General features: G+C 57.0%; 1 protein-coding gene across 1 annotated transcript; it reads left to right on the top strand.

The window, feature by feature from the left end:
- Positions 1–3,499: 3,499 nt before the first annotated feature.
- On the top strand, positions 3,500–14,441 carry LOC124519376 (uroplakin-3b-like protein 1). Its single transcript, XM_047089553.1, has 10 exons — positions 3,500–3,804; positions 5,302–5,478; positions 6,833–7,004; positions 8,091–8,186; positions 9,907–10,159; positions 11,737–11,889; positions 12,079–12,298; positions 12,812–12,888; positions 13,152–13,272; positions 14,150–14,441. Exons 4-10 carry the CDS (start codon positions 8,112–8,114, stop codon positions 14,256–14,258), a joined length of 1,008 nt encoding a protein of 335 aa, XP_046945509.1. The 5' UTR covers positions 3,500–3,804; positions 5,302–5,478; positions 6,833–7,004; positions 8,091–8,111; the 3' UTR covers positions 14,259–14,441.
- The last annotated feature ends 1,547 nt before the right edge of the window (positions 14,442–15,988 follow it).

Genomic DNA, 15,988 nt, shown 5'->3' with positions numbered 1-15,988 from the left:
GTGTTTAAAATTTTTCCCCAGGGCTATATTTGAGGGAGGGCCTCCAAATCCGTTGGCGTGTAAGGTAATGGCTCAGTGGCAAAAAACAAGTTCATTGTTAAGAAGAAAAAAACAGCAGCAGTTGTGGGGGTGATGACTCTCAGATGACTCATCAGACCAGAAATCGAAAGGATCAGGATGACAGCAGGTGGAAACCAAGCGGGGGGGGGGGGCACTGAGCACTCCCTCGCACCCCCTGGGTTCACTTCATCTGTGCCTCTGAACCACCTATTCCTGCCCGTTGTCCCTGCAATCCCCAGCCAACCCCCTCCCGCCTCTAGCAGCGTTCCTGACCCCCACAGCCCTCCTCCTCTCAGTATCCAGAGGGACCAGATTGTGAACCTGATGGTGTTCACCTTTGCTCCCAACTTGCAGTCACTTCCTGCTGCAAGACCAGAGTCTAGATTCACCATCTCAGTTTTGAGGCCCCGTTGATCCATCCCTTATTCCCTGTGTTCTGGCCACACAGGTCCCTGGTTAGCCCTGCTGCCACAGGGCCTTTGCACTTGCTTTCCCACCTCAGTGTAAGACACTTCTCCACCTCGCTCCTCTAGATCATTCATCAGCTCCAGTGTGGCTTCTGCAGGGAAGCCCTTTCTGACCCTTCAGCTCTCCTGGAGCCCTCTTCTTTCTCTTCTCATCACGTTTTCCATTTTGTAGTTAGACATTAAAAAGGGTGACTTTTGCATCTCTCCCACTAAACTGTGAACTCCAGGAGGGCAGGAATTATGTCTGATTTGCTCACCAAGGTGCCCCTGGAACTAACACAGTGCCTGACTCCCCGTGGGTGCTTAATGAACATTTGTTGACTGACTGCCTTATAAAAGGCAAAGATATGTTCACTTTCTTTTTAAAAAAAATATCAGCTTCAGGGGCATCTGGGTGGCTCAGTCGGTTAAGTGTCAGATTCTTGATTTCGGCTCAGGTCATGATCTCCCAGTTTGTGAGTGTGAGCCCCACGTCGGGCTCTGTGCTGACAGCATGGAGTCTGCTTGGGATTCCCTCTCTGCCCCTCCCCTGCGCGCTCTCTCTCTCTCTTTCTCTCTCTCGGAATACATAAATAAACTTAAAAAAATAATCAGATTCATTGAGATAGAATTCAAATACCATGCGATGTACCTACTTACAGTGTTCAGTTTGCTGAATTCTGGCATATTCGTAGACCTGTCCACTCATCATCAGTACTTCCAACTTCAGAATATTGTAATCATCCTAAAAGACACCCTGTGCCCATGAGGCAGTCGCCTCTCTTCGTCCCTGGCAACCGCTTATCTACTTCCTGAACATTTCCTAGAAACATGGTCCTTTGTGACTGGTGTCATTTTTTTGGGAAAAGAAAACAGGAGTCCTGACGTTTGTCTGTCATGGGTTCTGTCACTCACTGCTCCTCTCATTTGGCTGAATCACTTCTTAATCGTTTTTAACTGGGCAGAACTGCATTCTGCCCAGAAGTGGAGTCTCTCTCACACACCCAGGAAACGGTCAGCGGGGGGGCTCAGGCTCCACAGGGCCCGGGAACCCCCACCCCAGTGTGCTCTCAGCCGCAAACAGTGGAACACTGGGACTAGGAAGCAACTGGAACAAGGAACCAGCTTTGGTGAGCCTGGTGGGGAAGGAATGTTCTAGAAGAGCTTAGGAAGCCCCTGGAGCTCTGAGAGCCAGGGCTGGAGACCACATCAGGAATCCCAGTGCAGAACAAAGCTGCATTCCTTGGGTCCCACCATGCGAGCTTCTGGCCTGGTTGCCTCTGGAAGCTGGGCATGGCGGTCGCTTCTTTGTCTGGTGTGGGTGCATGACTGGTGGGCACCCTAGCTGCACGGGAGGCTGGAAAGTCACACTCTCCTGCAGCTACAATAGGAGTGCAGACTCAAGCCCCCAGCAGAAGTGGGCCTGTGCAGTGTCGTACCTGCTGTGGGTGAGGGGCCGCGTCCTTGAGAAGGGACACCTTTGTGTGATTCTCACGAAGACGTCCTGTGGCCAGTGCTGGCTCTGGGAGTGCACGTAGCAGGAAGGCAATGTCCCAGCCATAAGAAGGGTGTGGCAGGAGCTAGACAGTCAGAATGGCAGCCATCTATCCCTCCAGAAGGTGGCCCGGCCCAGTTTCACTAAATTCAGAGCTTTGCTGGGCTCTGTGACTGTCTGCCTTCTAGGAAGACCCCCAGGGCCAGTATGGGGAAGAGCAAGGACCTCTCCAGGGTCGAGCCCTTGGACTTGTTACACCTCGCCTGCGAGCCTTAGTGTTCACGTCTATACAATGGGTCGGTCATTCTCATCACCCAGGGCTGCTGTGAGGGGCAGGGAGATGCGATGGTTCAAGGGGTCTGACGTGTAGATGTTCAATTAATGACTTTTTCTATTTTTCTCTGAGATACCTTTTGTTATCCCAGAGGAAGAGCTGTCACTTTGACCTTTCTTTGCCACCGCCCCAGAGACCCCTCCCCCCTCCCCAGGATGGGGACACAAGAAAGCTTTGGGGGCTCGTCCCTCCCCGCTGTCCGTAGGAAGGCCTGGAGCACAGACCGGGCACAGCCAGCTCCTGGCCACGCGGTTGGGCAGCTGACCCCCGGCAGCCCAGCCCACTGGCTCCCTGGAGCCCTCTCTGTCCCTGCCCCCAGCAGCCCTGAAGCTGCCTGGCCTGAGGCGGAAGGCACCATCTTCTTGGGCGGGGGTCCCCATGAAACAGAAGCATAGGGACACAGCCCTCACCCCTCACTCTGCGGCCTGCCTCCCCCCACCCGCTCCTCCAAGGGGAGCGGGAGGAGGGGGCCGTTGCCGGGCACCCACTTCGGGGTAGGACAACACCTGGGGCCCGGCCCGGCCCAGAGACCCTCCGGTCCTTACAGAGGCCTCAGATCCCGTCCCTGTCCTTAGAGAGTGTCCCACCCACAGGGGAATTGTGGGTGGGACGGAATTGTGTCTCTCAAAATTCGCATGTTGAAGCCCTAACCCTTAGTGTCTCGGAATGTAGGGTATCTGGAGATGGGGTCTCTAAGATGGAATTCAGTTAAAGAGGTGATCAAGTAAGGCCTTTAGGGTGGGGTGCAATCCAGTCTGACTGGTGTCTTTATAAAAGATCAGGACAAGCAGTCACCAGGGATGCAGCGCAGAGGGAAGACCACGTGACCAGAGGACAGCCGTCCGCCCGCCAAGGACAGAGGTCTCAGAAGAAACCAACCAAGTGGACTTGATCTTGACTTCCAGCCTCCAGAACTGTGACAAAATAGATGCTTGGTTTTTGTTTCTGTTTTTAAGTAGGCTCTATGCGGCTTGACATCACGACCCCCAGATCAAGAATCACATGTTACTTTTTTTTTTCTTTTTTAATGTCTATTTATTTTTGAGAGAGACAGAGACAGAGACAGAGTGCAAGCAGGGAAGGGGCAGAGAGAGAGGGAGACACGGAATCTGAAGCAGGCTCCAGGCTCCGAGCTGTCAGCACAGAGCCCGACGCGGGGCTCGAACTCACAGACCGCGAGATCATGACTGGAGCCGAAGTCGGATGCTTAACTGAGCCACTCAAAGCCCCAAGAATCGCGTGTTCTAACAACTGAGCCAGCCAGGCACCCTGATGATGCTTGTTTTTTTTTTTTTTTTTTGTTTTGTTTTGTTTTTGATGATGCTTAAGCACCCTGATCTGTGGCTTTTTGCTGTGGGCGCCGAGTGGGCTAATCCACCCACCATTACAGCAGAGCGGGCAGGAGTAGTCACGGAGCTGGAGCGCACGGAGTAGGGGTCAGGGGGAGACGTTTAACGTCCAGCCAACAGGTGAGCAGAGGCTTTTGTGCATAGAGGCTCGGAAGTAGGACGGGGCTTGGGGGGTGCACTGGGCAGGCCGAGGCCTTCAGGATGGACTTGGATGGGTGTAGGCCAGGATCTGCTCACAACCCCCGACCCAGCTCTCTGGGTGGCCTTCCCCTTCCCTCCCCATACAGAAGCCAGAGGCCACTACAGCCGTGTCCTCGTCCTCCCCTACCATCCCCCGCACCTGTCCTAGCCTGGACACCCCTGACTCCTGAGAGAGAGCCCCAGGAGCGAGACGGGAGCCTGGCATTCTCCTTTATACCTCGTTTGCCCCACCAGGCAACCCTGCCCTCCTCCCCTGGCCTCAGTTTCCCTCTGTAAAATGAGCGAAGACCTCCAAGCTTCCCGGCTCAGACCCTCCAGTCCTGGCCTCCCCCAAACCCCACTCCCTGTGGATGACACAAGCTAGAGTTACCCACAGAAAAGAATGTGTTGCCCTTGACAACCACTCTTCTCCGTGACTTTTCTCCCGGAGGGACAGAGAGGAATGCCTCATTAGTCATCCTGGCCTCTCCCTCCTGGTCCCCAGCCCTGGTCCCTCTGCTCCCCTCCCCACCCAGTGGAGGTGGCCCAAAGCCCCTCCACCGCATGTTTTTAATGGAATCTCCAGGCTCAACTTTGCCCTTCGATCCCTGTGACTGGAACCCTGTCCTTGTCTGAGCCCCAACTCCATGGGGCTGGGGCAGTGGGAGAGCCCCCAGGGTAGAGGGTGCCATGGGCTGGGGTGAGGAGGGGTGGGCGGGAGGGTTTGGGGGCTGAGGGGGCTCAGCTCATCAGACATCTCCGGGTGCCTCTTCAAGTAGGGTCCTCTGCGGGCAGAGCTGCTGGGCTCTCTGACGGCCTATTGGGGGGATCGGTGAATAAACTACCCACCCTGGAGCGCCTGCGTGGCTCAGTCAGTTGAGTGTCTGGCTCTTGATTCTGGCTCAGGTCACGATCTCACGGTTTGTGAGTTGAGCCCTGCGTTGGGCTCAGTGCTGACAGCTCAGAGCCTGGAGCCTGCTTCAGCTTCTCTCTCTCTCTCTCTCTCTCTCTCTCTCTCTCTCTCTGTTTCTCTCTCCCTCCACCCCTCCCCTGCTCACACTCTGTCTCTGTCTCTCTCAAAAATAAACATTTAAAAAAATATTTTAATAAAATAAAAATAAAGTACCCACTCTTTTCCCAACCCACACTTCTCCTCTAGAGCTTCTGCCCACGACCTGTGCCCGCAGGGGTCCTGGCACACAGTAGCCCTTCAATAAACAGTGTGGCAGCTGCACTGGACATAGAAAGTAAACAGGCCTCAGTTTCCTGACCTCCAGCGGCCCTGTGTCCCGTGGGGGGAGATGTAAGCCCACCTACCCCGGGCTTCAGTGGATCAGGAGTGAGCCAGGCTTGCTTGCCTCTTGGCCCCAAAGTTGTGCGATTTCACTCAAAGGAGGCACCCCCTTATTGAAAGAGCTTTCTGCTTTATGATTCCAGGTGTCCGATGCTATCACTAGACCAGGGAAGTGGTGAGCTGCCTGTCTCGAGGGATGAACCAGCAGAACTGGAAGGGGCTGGATCACTGTGCCGTGGAGAGATTAAGGACCAGGATCAATGAGCCGTGGGCTTCTGTCCCCCTTGGGATTAGCACCGCTGGGTCTCTGTCAGCATTCGGTGAGTGGCCCCCTAGGCTAAGCTGGTGCCGGGGGAAGGGACTGGGTCACCCGTACTTCCCCTCCCTGCACAAAGTCCCAGGCTGCCCCTGGAGGTGCCCGAGCCTCTCCTCGGGACAGGCTGTGATGGTTGCCATGGAGCTGGGGCCCTGTCTGGGGACATGGGGCTGGGGTGGGCCTTTGGGAGCATTTCTCTGGTGGCCCTGTGTTTGGGGGCGGGTGGAAGCCACACCTCATCACATGAGTCACCCCAAAGGTACAAGGCAAGGTAGGTCCTTGGGAATAGACTGTTCCCTGGGGCTTGGCATGGGCCCCACCCAGTCCCTCTGGGCATCGTGGGCCCCTTCCCTTCACACAGGGACTCACTGGAGCTGGGGACATCTGGACCAGGAAGAGGGGATCCAACAGAGAAGCTGGCCTCTACCCAGAAACCACAACATTCTAGTTGTCAGACTGATGCTGTAAAACAAGATGGTAACCGCTGGCCACCCGGCCAGATCCATGGAACAGGGAGGTGGCTATATTAGCAGTCAAAATAATTACTGGGCACAGATATTGTGCTGGACCCTGGGCTCAGCAATGGGGACACAGTGGGGGAACCAAACAGACTCAATCACTGCACTCCAGGAGTCACTGTTAACGAAGAGAAGAAGCATTCGTCAAATAACGGTACAGCCAATTAGTACTGTGGTCGAGTAGAACGTAGGGCAAAGTTACAAAGACTAAAATGACCTGATACTGATGCCCAAATAGAAGATTGGTCCAAGAGGGGCGCCTGGGTGGCTCAGTTAAGTGTCCGACTTCAGCTCAGGTCGTGATCCTGTGGTTCACGAGTTCAAGCCTTGCATCAGGCTCTGTGCTGACAGTTCAGAGCCTAGAATCTACTTCAGATTCTGCGTCTTCCTCTCTCAACCCCTGCCACGCTCACACAATGTCTCTCTGTCTCAATAAATAAACATTTTTTTAATTTAATAAAAAATAATAATTAAAAAAAAAGAAGATTGGTCCAAGAAATGAATCAGGAAGTCCAGGAGCTGACCTGAACACACACACACACACACACACACACACACACACACACGAATCAGGCATGAATGTCTCTGTAACCTTTGAGATACAGGATGCATCAGACTTCTTTGTTTTCTGAATCATATTAACTCTGCTTCCTGGTGTCCACTCTCTGGGGCTGTGGGTCCCATAGCGATCACTTTGTGTGGCTTTCCCTCCCTCGTTGAGCTTGTGCCAAAGTCCCGGGGTTGACCCAGGCTAGAAAAATGGCAGTGGGTGGAGGTGGTGTCTCTGGCCTTGGATCTGCCCCGGTCCTCTTTGTCACTATCATCATTTATGCCACATAGTGACACACGGCTGGGAGCTGCTTCCCCTGGTGATATCCAGTTGTGCCCGAGTGGGGGCCGGCCATCAGCTCACCGACCAACATCAGAGAGCATCCCCCAGCCTGGCTGAGCCTGTCACCTGCAGCAGCCCCACGATGAATCTTGCAGGACTGGGGAGAACCCCTGGAGGCCGGTGAGTCTGGGGAGGAGCCCTCGTACCTTGTCCTTGGCAGGACAAACTAAGCCAATGGCACCCCAAGTGGGCTGTGGGTGTGGATACCGCTGGTACATTATGGGAGCTTGTCCTGGGTCAAGCTGAGAGGGGACACTGAGAATTGCCTATGTCTGTGGTATATGACAACAAAGGGAAAGGACTGATTTTTTTTCAGTATTTTTCAGTTTTGGGGTTTTTAGGGAGGCTTGATGTAGGAATAATTGATTAAGCCACTGGCCACTGGGGAAGTAGGGGGGATGGGGCAGAAAATTCCAATCCTCTCTTCGTGCTGGTGTCCTTGGCCACCAGTGCCCATCCTGGGGTTATCTAGGGGCCTTCCAAATGTCACCTCATTAACATAAACTCAGGTGGAAAGGGGCTTGTTATTGGGGTGCCTGGATAGCTCAGTGGGTTAAGCGTCCTACTCTTGATTTCGGTTTAGGTCATGATCTCACAGTTCATGAGTTCGAACCTCACATCAGGCTCTGTGCTGACAGTGCAGAGCCTGCTTGGGATTCTCTCCCTCCCTCTCCCTCTGCCCCTGCTGTGCTCTCTCTCTCTCTCTCTCAAAATAAGTAAAGTAAATTATTTTTTTAAAGAAAGGGGCTTGTTATGAAAAACAAAAACACTATTTTCGTCTTTACTACTGTGGAGCACTTTGAGGGAACAAAGATACCCCTTTAGGGGCCTCATGCCAGGTACCGGACCACAGTATATGTCACGGCAGACACAGGTAAGTGATCCTGGACACACAGCAAACCGAGGACAGTGGGGGTCCTGGGGGTGGGGGCAGGAGACAGAGGGATGCAGGCACAAAGAGGGAAAATACAAAAGTAAACTCAGGGCCTTGTGCAGAGCAGTAATCAGCGTGGGCCACGAACTGAGACGGGAAACATCAGTGTTCCCGCTGGCCCCCAATGCCACACAGATCCACAGGGAGAGAGTCCTGAGTGTGACCAACCTGGGGCCGATCTCCAGCTCGAGAGGCCACTGCAGGAAGGTTGGGCTCTGTTTTCTCGTCTGTGTAATGAGATTAGTCATAATGCCTGCCCTACTCACTTCTAGAGGAGCTGAGGAGATGAGTCGATGAGCAGGACCGTGTCTTCAGAAAGAAGCGAGCTCTCCACCTGTTGTGATGTTCGCTCTCAACGCCTTTCAAAGGTAGAGGAGAAAAAAAGTAAATACATATATTTATTAATATGTATTGTATAAAAATACGTAATATATGAAAACATGTTGGGGCACTTAACTGACTCACTGGGTGGGAACGTGCAAGTCCTGATCTCAGGGTCATGAGTTCAAGCCCCATGAGCATAGAGCTTCATAAAAAACAAAGAGAGAGAGAGAGAGAGAGAGAGAGAGAGAGAGAAGGGGCATCTGGGTGGCTCAGTCAGTTAAGCGTCTGACTCTTAATTTCTGCTCAGGTCACGATCCCAGGGTCATGGGATGGATCCCCTCGTCGGATTCTGTGCTGGGCGTGGCGCCTGCTTAAGATTCTCTCTCTCTCTCCCTCTGCCTATCTCCCTTCTGCTCGCTCTCTCTCTCTTAAAAAAACAAAGCTGGGGAGTTAAAGAAAGCCCAGACCCTCTGGTTGGCCCCCACCCTTCTCCCCTCCACACCCCGCGGGTACGGGAGGGCCAGTGCCCGCCTCCACGGGCTGTCAGCGGGAGCAGGGCACAGGTGTGTGCAAGGATGCCCTTGAGGTGACAGCGCATGACATTACAGTGATTGGAAAATGGAGACGCGTGCCAGGGGGCGAGGGTGTTAGGGGAGCATTTGGGGGGGGCACCAAGCCCGACCAGAGCACATGTCTAATAGTACTGGCCCCTGAGGTAGGTAGGACAGGAGGCTTCTGGGTACTGCAAGGTAGCAGGGTCCTCCCGGAGGAGGCTCCCCCCACGCACACCCCCAGACTCCCCCTGACCTCATTCTCATTTCCCTTCCCTGAGCTTTTTTTTTTTTTTAATTTTAATTTTATTTTTGGGTTTTTTTTCCCCATTTATTTATTTACTTACTTACTTACTTTTAAATTCGCATCCAAGTTAGTTAGCATACAGGGCACTAATGATTTCAGGAGTAGAATCCGGTGATTTCCCTGAGCTTTTGTTCTGGCTTTGGCCCCCAGTTCCCTTGGGGCCGAGTCAATCAAGAAGGAAATACAGTGATTTCCAATCTTGAAAAATCTGAAACTCTCTGCCAACATGTCCCAGTAAAGAGTTGGTCACGAAAAGCCTACCAGGCAGTTACATAGTTGGCAGGAGTATTTACCCCTTTTGGAGGTCACTGTCATAAACAGTTGGCACAGTTTAAGTCCTTTCGGCGGGGAAAAAATAGTGTACGTGGGCTGGCAATCAAATAGCATGTAAATGCATCATAATAACTAGAGAATATTTATAATTTTTTTAAAAGTTGTTTTTTTAAGTACTCCATGAAGGAGTCTGAGTTTTAGGAGGGTGGCTCCGGCCAGATGCAGCTGGATAAGGAGAGGAGGCAGGGCGATGTGGGGGAGCTCCCCCCTCCAGGGCCCAGGCTGCAGGGGGACAGCAGGGAGTGCCCTAAACTTGCCTTTGGGTGTGACCGGCTAATCCAGGCTCTGCCCCACCCTGCCGGTGATCTTGGACAAGCCCCTTCGTCTCCATGCTCCTTCCGACTAGAAAATGAGGGTAACTCCCTTCAGCACAGGGTGACTGTGGGGGCCCCAGGTGCCAGGTAGGCAGGACTGTCACGGGGGCCATGGGGACCCCGGAGCTACCACCGCCTTCCTCGGCCCCTCCCTGGCCAGGGCCTCCTGGAGTGGGGGGTGGGAGCATCCACGGGCTTGTCCAGGCAGTGGTGCCTGATTGTTCTCTTCAGACCCCTCCCTGGGATGCCAAATCCGTAGGGCCAGTGGATTCTGCCCCCAAACCTGTCCGACCAGTTGTTTGGGAAGAGGGGGCACCTGGGAGGAGCTTCAGGAGGTACCGGAGGCAAGCTCTCCAGTCCCCCGGCAGACAGCACAGCGGAAGCTCTGGGACGCTGCAGACAGACGGACGGTCAGACACTTGGCCTGGCCATGGGGCTCGGTGGGGGACAGTATCGGCTGCCGGTGCCACTGTGGCTGCTGTTGACCTGCCTCCAGCAGGGGACAGGCCTGGGTGAGTGAAGGGGGACGGGGCACCGTGCCTCCGGCTTCAGGAGGACAGACCCCACCTCCCCAGCTGCTTCCCAAGCCCCAAGTCTGGGGACTGGGTCCTGGGTGGGTCAGGGGAGATGGCCCACCAAAGGGGTCACAGACAGACACCTGTCCCCACACCCAAGACAAGGGAGTGAGCAATGCTTCCTCCCTCTCTTTAGGGTTCTCATCCCCATGCCTCCTGAGCTCCCATCCTGTTCTCAGCAACCACCTCCCCTCCTTCTGTCCCTGCGGAGGGTTTAAACAAGTCTACAAGGGCAACTCCCGGAAGGAAGGAAGCTCTCCCGGGGGGCTGCAGGCACTGGTCACTGTGGGCTCTTACACTAGAGGGGCTTAGAGATGCAGCGCCCCATCTCGGCTGCTCCACTCCTCCCTCGTTAAGTGGACATTAAGTACCTGCTGTATGCAGTGTGCACTGGGCCTCGGAGACAGGAGCGGGGGCTCTGAGGAAGGAAGAGTCTAGTCCTGAACCTCGGGAGCCGAATGGGATGGACATGAATCCTGCTGAGGGGAACTGAACGAAAAGAGGGAGAGGGCTCTGGAGACTTGCGTGAAAGCCAGCCTCCCCTTTCTGCTGCCCTCCAGGACTGGGGACTGCAGAGAGAAGGGGCACCGTCCTCGGGAGCCTTCTGGGCAGCAAGGCTGGACGTGGCCACATTACTTGTCCTGGGTCCCGAGTCCGTCGCGCCCCCATCTCTGACATGGGGGCCCAGGGTTCTTGTCCTTTCCTGTCCCCACCCTTCCCCAGTGAGGCTGAAGCAGGAGGGTGGGGGTGGGGGGTTAGGGCACAAGATCCAGAGGGCCAGGTGCCTGGGGTGGGCTGGCAGGTGGCACAGCCCTGGGCCAGGAAGAGAGGATGTCCCGTGCTCTCAGCCAGGACACCTCCAGGAGGGGCACGTCTGGGCCTGGGGTCTTGCTGGGGACCTTCCTGTGTCACCCCCTCCCAGCCCTCCACACCGCTCATTCCTCTTCCCAAGCAGACCAACCTGGACCATCTGGGTGGAGCTGAGGGACTTGAGAGGCAGGTAAACTGAGGCCCAGAGAGTGCCGGAGCTCAAGGTCACTGTCAAGAGTCCCGTCTAAGGTTTGGGCTCAGGCTCAGGCTCCCTTAAATCTGAGTCTCGCCCCAACAAGGCCTAAGACATCTTCTTCAGAATTGTGTATGCAGCGGGGGAAGGGGTCTCCTGTGTCTCTATGCCTTCCCCAGGCCCTGCCCACCGCGGAGACCCCAGTGACGCAGGTGGGGCAGGGCCTCCCTCCTGACCTCCCACAGTTCCTACCCCTAGTAGGCGAGCAAGGCAGGAGGCAGGGCCGGACTCGGTCGCCAGCCCATGCCCCATGGGCAGACCCTTCTGATTAATGCCTGACTGGAGCTTTCAGGAAGAGCCTCCACTCCTCCCTCAGATTGGGGCCCCCAGATCAAGTCTGTGCCTCCCCCTTCAGACTGGGGCTTCCAGGACCATGACTCCCACTTCAGACTGGGCTGTGGGGGCTTGGTTGTCCTGTTGAGCCCTTCTGTCTGTCCCCCGCCTGCCCCAGAGCGCATCAGCTACGTGCCCCAGCTCTCCAGCCCCACCCTGGCAGGGACGCTCACCCAGTCTACCTTCACGCTGGAGCAGCCAAGGGGCCAGTTCAGTCGCCTCAACATCTCCGACTTGGACACCATCTGGCTGGTGGTGGCCCACAGCAACGGTGGGTGCTGCAGGGGCAGGCCTGGGTGTTCCCTCTGTGAAATGGGCAGGAGGCCTGGGCGGAGCAGCGGCTGTGGGGGGAGGGGAGGCTGGTCTGCAGGGGATGAGGCGTGAGGGCTGTCTGGCCAGGTGGGATGGGGTGGGGCCCTGCCCTCGCGGCCCCCACCGTCTGACCTGCAGCTACCCTCAGCCACCCAGAACTTCGCTGCCCCACAGAGGGTGGAGGACATCCCAGTCCCGGCTGACTTCAGCCAGAGGGGCTACTATCTCACGCTGATGGCCAACCGGTTGCTCTACCCGGGCAACCAGCCTGACAACCAGCTCCGGGTCCTACGCGTTGGCAATGATACCCGCTGCTCCCCTAAGACGAGAGGCTGTAACCACCCCCTGCCGGGCCCGGGCCCCTATCGGTGAGCTCCTGCCTGTGCCCAAACCTGAGCCTGGGGCAGCTCCGAGCTGAGTGCCTGGGTTTCTGCTGGGGGGGTGGGGGTGGGCAGGGGGCAGGGACCAGGGACGCCTTGGTGAATTCTCCCTTCTTTCTTGGGCAGAGGGCCCCCCATTTGAGCCCCTCCCCCCATGGGCCATCTCGCCCCTGCGGGTGTTTTCCCATCCACAAACTGTCCCCAGCCCTGTCTCCCCTCACTCAGGGCTTGATTCACTGATGTGGGGTGCTGGGGAGCTAGTGCATTCCACACACATTTCCTAAGTGAGGATGTTGAGGCCCAGAGAGGGTGAGGGATGCGCCCAAGGCTACACAGCTGGAATTGGAACCCCTTCTGGTGGGTTCTAAGGCTGGCTTTCAGGCCCAGTCCCCAATTCCCCAACCTCCCAGTACCCGGGAGTCAAGAGGTCAGACAGGTGCCGGGGCCAGAGGGTTTCAGGTTCCGGGGACGCCCACCCCCAATCCTGGGTCTCCTTCTCAGAGTGAAGTTCCTGGTGATGACTGACAGGGGACCTGTGGCTGAGACAGAATGGTCCAGCGAGACCCGCCTGCAGCAAGGTACAGGGCCAAACGAGCAGGTCAAACACTGGGGCTGGGGGGCTGGGGCCTGGGGGGCTCCTGAGGTCGGGCTGGGCTGGGGAGAATGGACCAGCCCCCCATCAGAGCCACCATTACCATCCTGCTGTCTGCAGGTGCCCCTCCCCCAGCTGGGGCAGGGATGGTTGGTCTGGAGGCTGTTCCAAGTCCCCCTTCTGGGTCAGAACTCTCTTCCCTCCCCCCCAACCCCCCACCTGCCTGGGGGACCCCCTCACACCTCTCAGCCAAGGCACTACAGGCTGTCCCAGGACCCCAAAGCGCGGGCACCGTGGTCATCATTGCCATTTTGTCGGTCTTGCTGGCTGTCCTTTTCACTGCCCTCCTTGCTCTGCTTATCTACACCTGGTAAGTGGCCAGGGTCTGGGCCCCCTGGGAAGGGTGGGGTCTCTGACCCAGACCACCTCTTATCCTCCTCGTCCTCTCAACCCAGAAGCCAGTAGGGCTTGTGAGTGTGTGTGCGTGTGCGTGTGCGTGTGCGTGTGCGTGTGCGTGTGTGTGTGTGTGTGTGTGTGTGTGTATGCATGAACCCCTCCCTCCTTTGTCCCTTTCTGCCGACCAATTGCCGGGTGCGGGACGGTGGTGGCCTGGGCGTGTCCTCGCTCTCTGAGCGGCACCCCCTCGCCCCCTGGCGGCAACAGCTGGAATTGCGAGTAGGGGGCTCACCGCAGACACTCCAGATGGGAGACACCGAGGCGGAGAATTGCTTTCAGTTGAAGCGCTGAGCTTTGCCTCAAAACTTCATTCAGAACTCGCATGCTGGGGCCTGGTGGACAGGGGTGCCCACAGGGCTTCCTAGAGAAAAGGGGAAACCTGGTCTCTGGGTGGGATTTGGGGAAGGGGGGAGCAGTTCTAGGAGGGAGGGGGGAGGGTCTGGGGCAGGAGGGTTTCTGGCAGCCAAGCAAGGGGTGGGGGGCGGGGGTCATGACTCCCAGCTGAGGAAAAGGGCTGTGTCCTGAAGGCCAGAGGGAGCCAGTGGCGGCTCTCGATGAGGGGAGACAGGGCAGACCCTGGGGTGCGGGGAGTAGAGGAGAGTGTGGGGGCTGGGAGGGCACAGCTGGATTTGTGAGGTTTAGAGGAATAGCCCGGTTCCCTTAGATCAATCCAGCCCGGCCAGTGGAACCTCAGTTTCCCCAATGCTCCTATGCCTTGAGCTCCAAGCCATGGGCAGTAGCTGTAGTACTTGGATCAGGCCCTATGCTCATCTTCTCTCCCCTCCCCGAAGTCATGACACCTGCAGGAGCGCTCCCATTTCGGGCCCAGAGCAGTCGACTTGCGTGAGAAGATACAACACCCACCACGTGACTGACCCCCCAGCCGTGGGGGCCTCATGAGGGGTCCGCACCTGCCCCTCGGCCTCCTCCCTGGTCCAGGCTGCAGGTCCCGGGCTGGGAGCATGCCCAGAAGCTTCTGGAGCCCTGGAAGAGAGTGTTTCCAAGTGAGGGTGAGGGGAGAGTGTCCTTAGCCCAAAATTAGGCCTGTCCCTGTCAGAAATAAATGTCCCCAGCAGCCCTGCACATCTGTGTTGTTGTTCACTTGGGGAGTCTCCCTGGACCCCTGTCCCCAGCTCTCCTGAGCAGGGTGGGAGTGGGGGCTCTTAGGAAGATATAGCACCGGAGGTGAGGCCCAGGGTCCCAGGCCAGCTGAGCCATCTGGGTCCCGGTAAGCCTCTCGTCTGGCCTCTATGTCCCTATCTGGAAAACGAGGGTGATTACACTGGCCTCACTGGGCCCAGGTTACTCTCCACCAATGAGATGAATGTGTTCACCCTGCCCTGCATGTCTGGCCCTGGGTGTCCCAGCCCCCAGTGTCCTTCCGGTGGCCCCCTCTCCAGCTGACCTGGCCTCCCGGCTGGAGGGCTCAGGGCCTCTAAGCCTCACACCCAGCCCTGTGCTCACTCTGGGCATGGGGGGAAGCAAGTGCATGTGGCCCTAGGGCTCCTAGGGAAGCCTGGGCTCAGCCCAGAGCTGACTCTGGCCCCAAACCTAGGCCAGGGCGCCCAGCATTTGTTGTCATCAGCCCCACTCCGGGCCGGGCGGGAGATGACCCGAGCAGGGTTCTGCCCTCAAGTTGCCCTGTGCTGGGGTGGGGGGGCGGGAAGGGAGGTGGGGGGAGTAGAGGGACACCAGCACTTCGAGGACTAGAGGGGATGCAGGTGCCAGATCCAGATGAGGCTTCACAAGAGGCTTGCTGGGCAGGTGTGTCCTTGGAAAAGGAGCAGTGCCGTGCCAGGTGACACGGGAAGGGGGCACAGGTCGAGGCAGCAGCCTATGCAAAGGCCTGGAAGCAACTAGGGGCTGGTGGGCGGGCAGGATTGGGTGGCTTGAGGATGGGGTGAGGGATGGCAGGGAGGCGAGGGGCGGCCCTTGCCACGTGCCCCTTGGGGCAGGGGGCAGGGAAGGAGGGCGCTGGCTGGGTTCCCAGGTGCCTGTCTCTGGGAGGGGCAAATGGCCCTGAATTAATAGCCAGTGCAGACACATCCCGTTCCAGGCTGGGAGGGGTGAGGGTGGGGAGGGGGGTAAACAGGCTTCCGCCCCCTGCCTAGGTCAGCCTTGACCTCTCCAGAGCCTTTTCAGAGCAGCCATGAGCCCCAACCCTGGGCCTGGGTGACCCTGGACACGTCCCTTACCCTCTCTGGTCCTCAGTTTCCCTTTTTGTGAAAAGGGAGGGTTGAACTGGGTGACTAAGGCCCTTACTGCACAAACCGACGCCCTGTATGGTGAGGCCTGGCAGGAAACAGATGGCATGCTGTCTAGCAGGGCAATTGAGAGCGTTTACAAAGGTGTGGTCAGCGTGCTAAGGGAGCCAACAGGAGAGGGCCCGGACCCAGTGTTTATGACGGGGACATAATCACTCCCGTACCTCAAGGGCTGACAAGAGGGGAGTGGTATCTCCAGGGCCAGTGAGCGGGAGTCGTGGGTGAGGGTCTGCCCAGCAGGGGCTGGAGATAGAAGGACGCAACCACTAGAGGGAGCCGGCGAGTAAATACCCCCCTTTCTCCTGCCTTCTGACCGCGCGCTGGTGTCTCGTGACCATACCTAACCAGAAACAACAGGGCAGGGCG

The sequence above is a fragment of the Lynx rufus genome, unplaced genomic scaffold (genome assembly GCF_022079265.1).
Source record: "Lynx rufus isolate CCGP_SWC_20201006 ecotype Redwood Valley unplaced genomic scaffold, mLynRuf1.p SCAF_27, whole genome shotgun sequence".
NCBI lineage: Eukaryota > Metazoa > Chordata > Mammalia > Carnivora > Felidae > Lynx > Lynx rufus.
Note: the sequence above shows the minus strand (reverse complement) of the source record. Positions and strands in the feature narration are given on the sequence as shown.

Excerpts from the sequence above, each read along its gene's own strand:
- LOC124519376 (XM_047089553.1), top strand. The coding sequence starts at position 8,112 with ATGAGCAGGACCGTGTCTTCAGAAAGAAGCGAGCTCTCCACCTGTTGT. Across the intron at positions 11,890-12,078 it reads GGTGGTGGCCCACAGCAACG|CCACCCAGAACTTCGCTGCC; the intron begins GTGGGTGCTGCA and ends AGCTACCCTCAG. Across the intron at positions 12,889-13,151 it reads CGAGACCCGCCTGCAGCAAG|CCAAGGCACTACAGGCTGTC; the intron begins GTACAGGGCCAA and ends CACACCTCTCAG.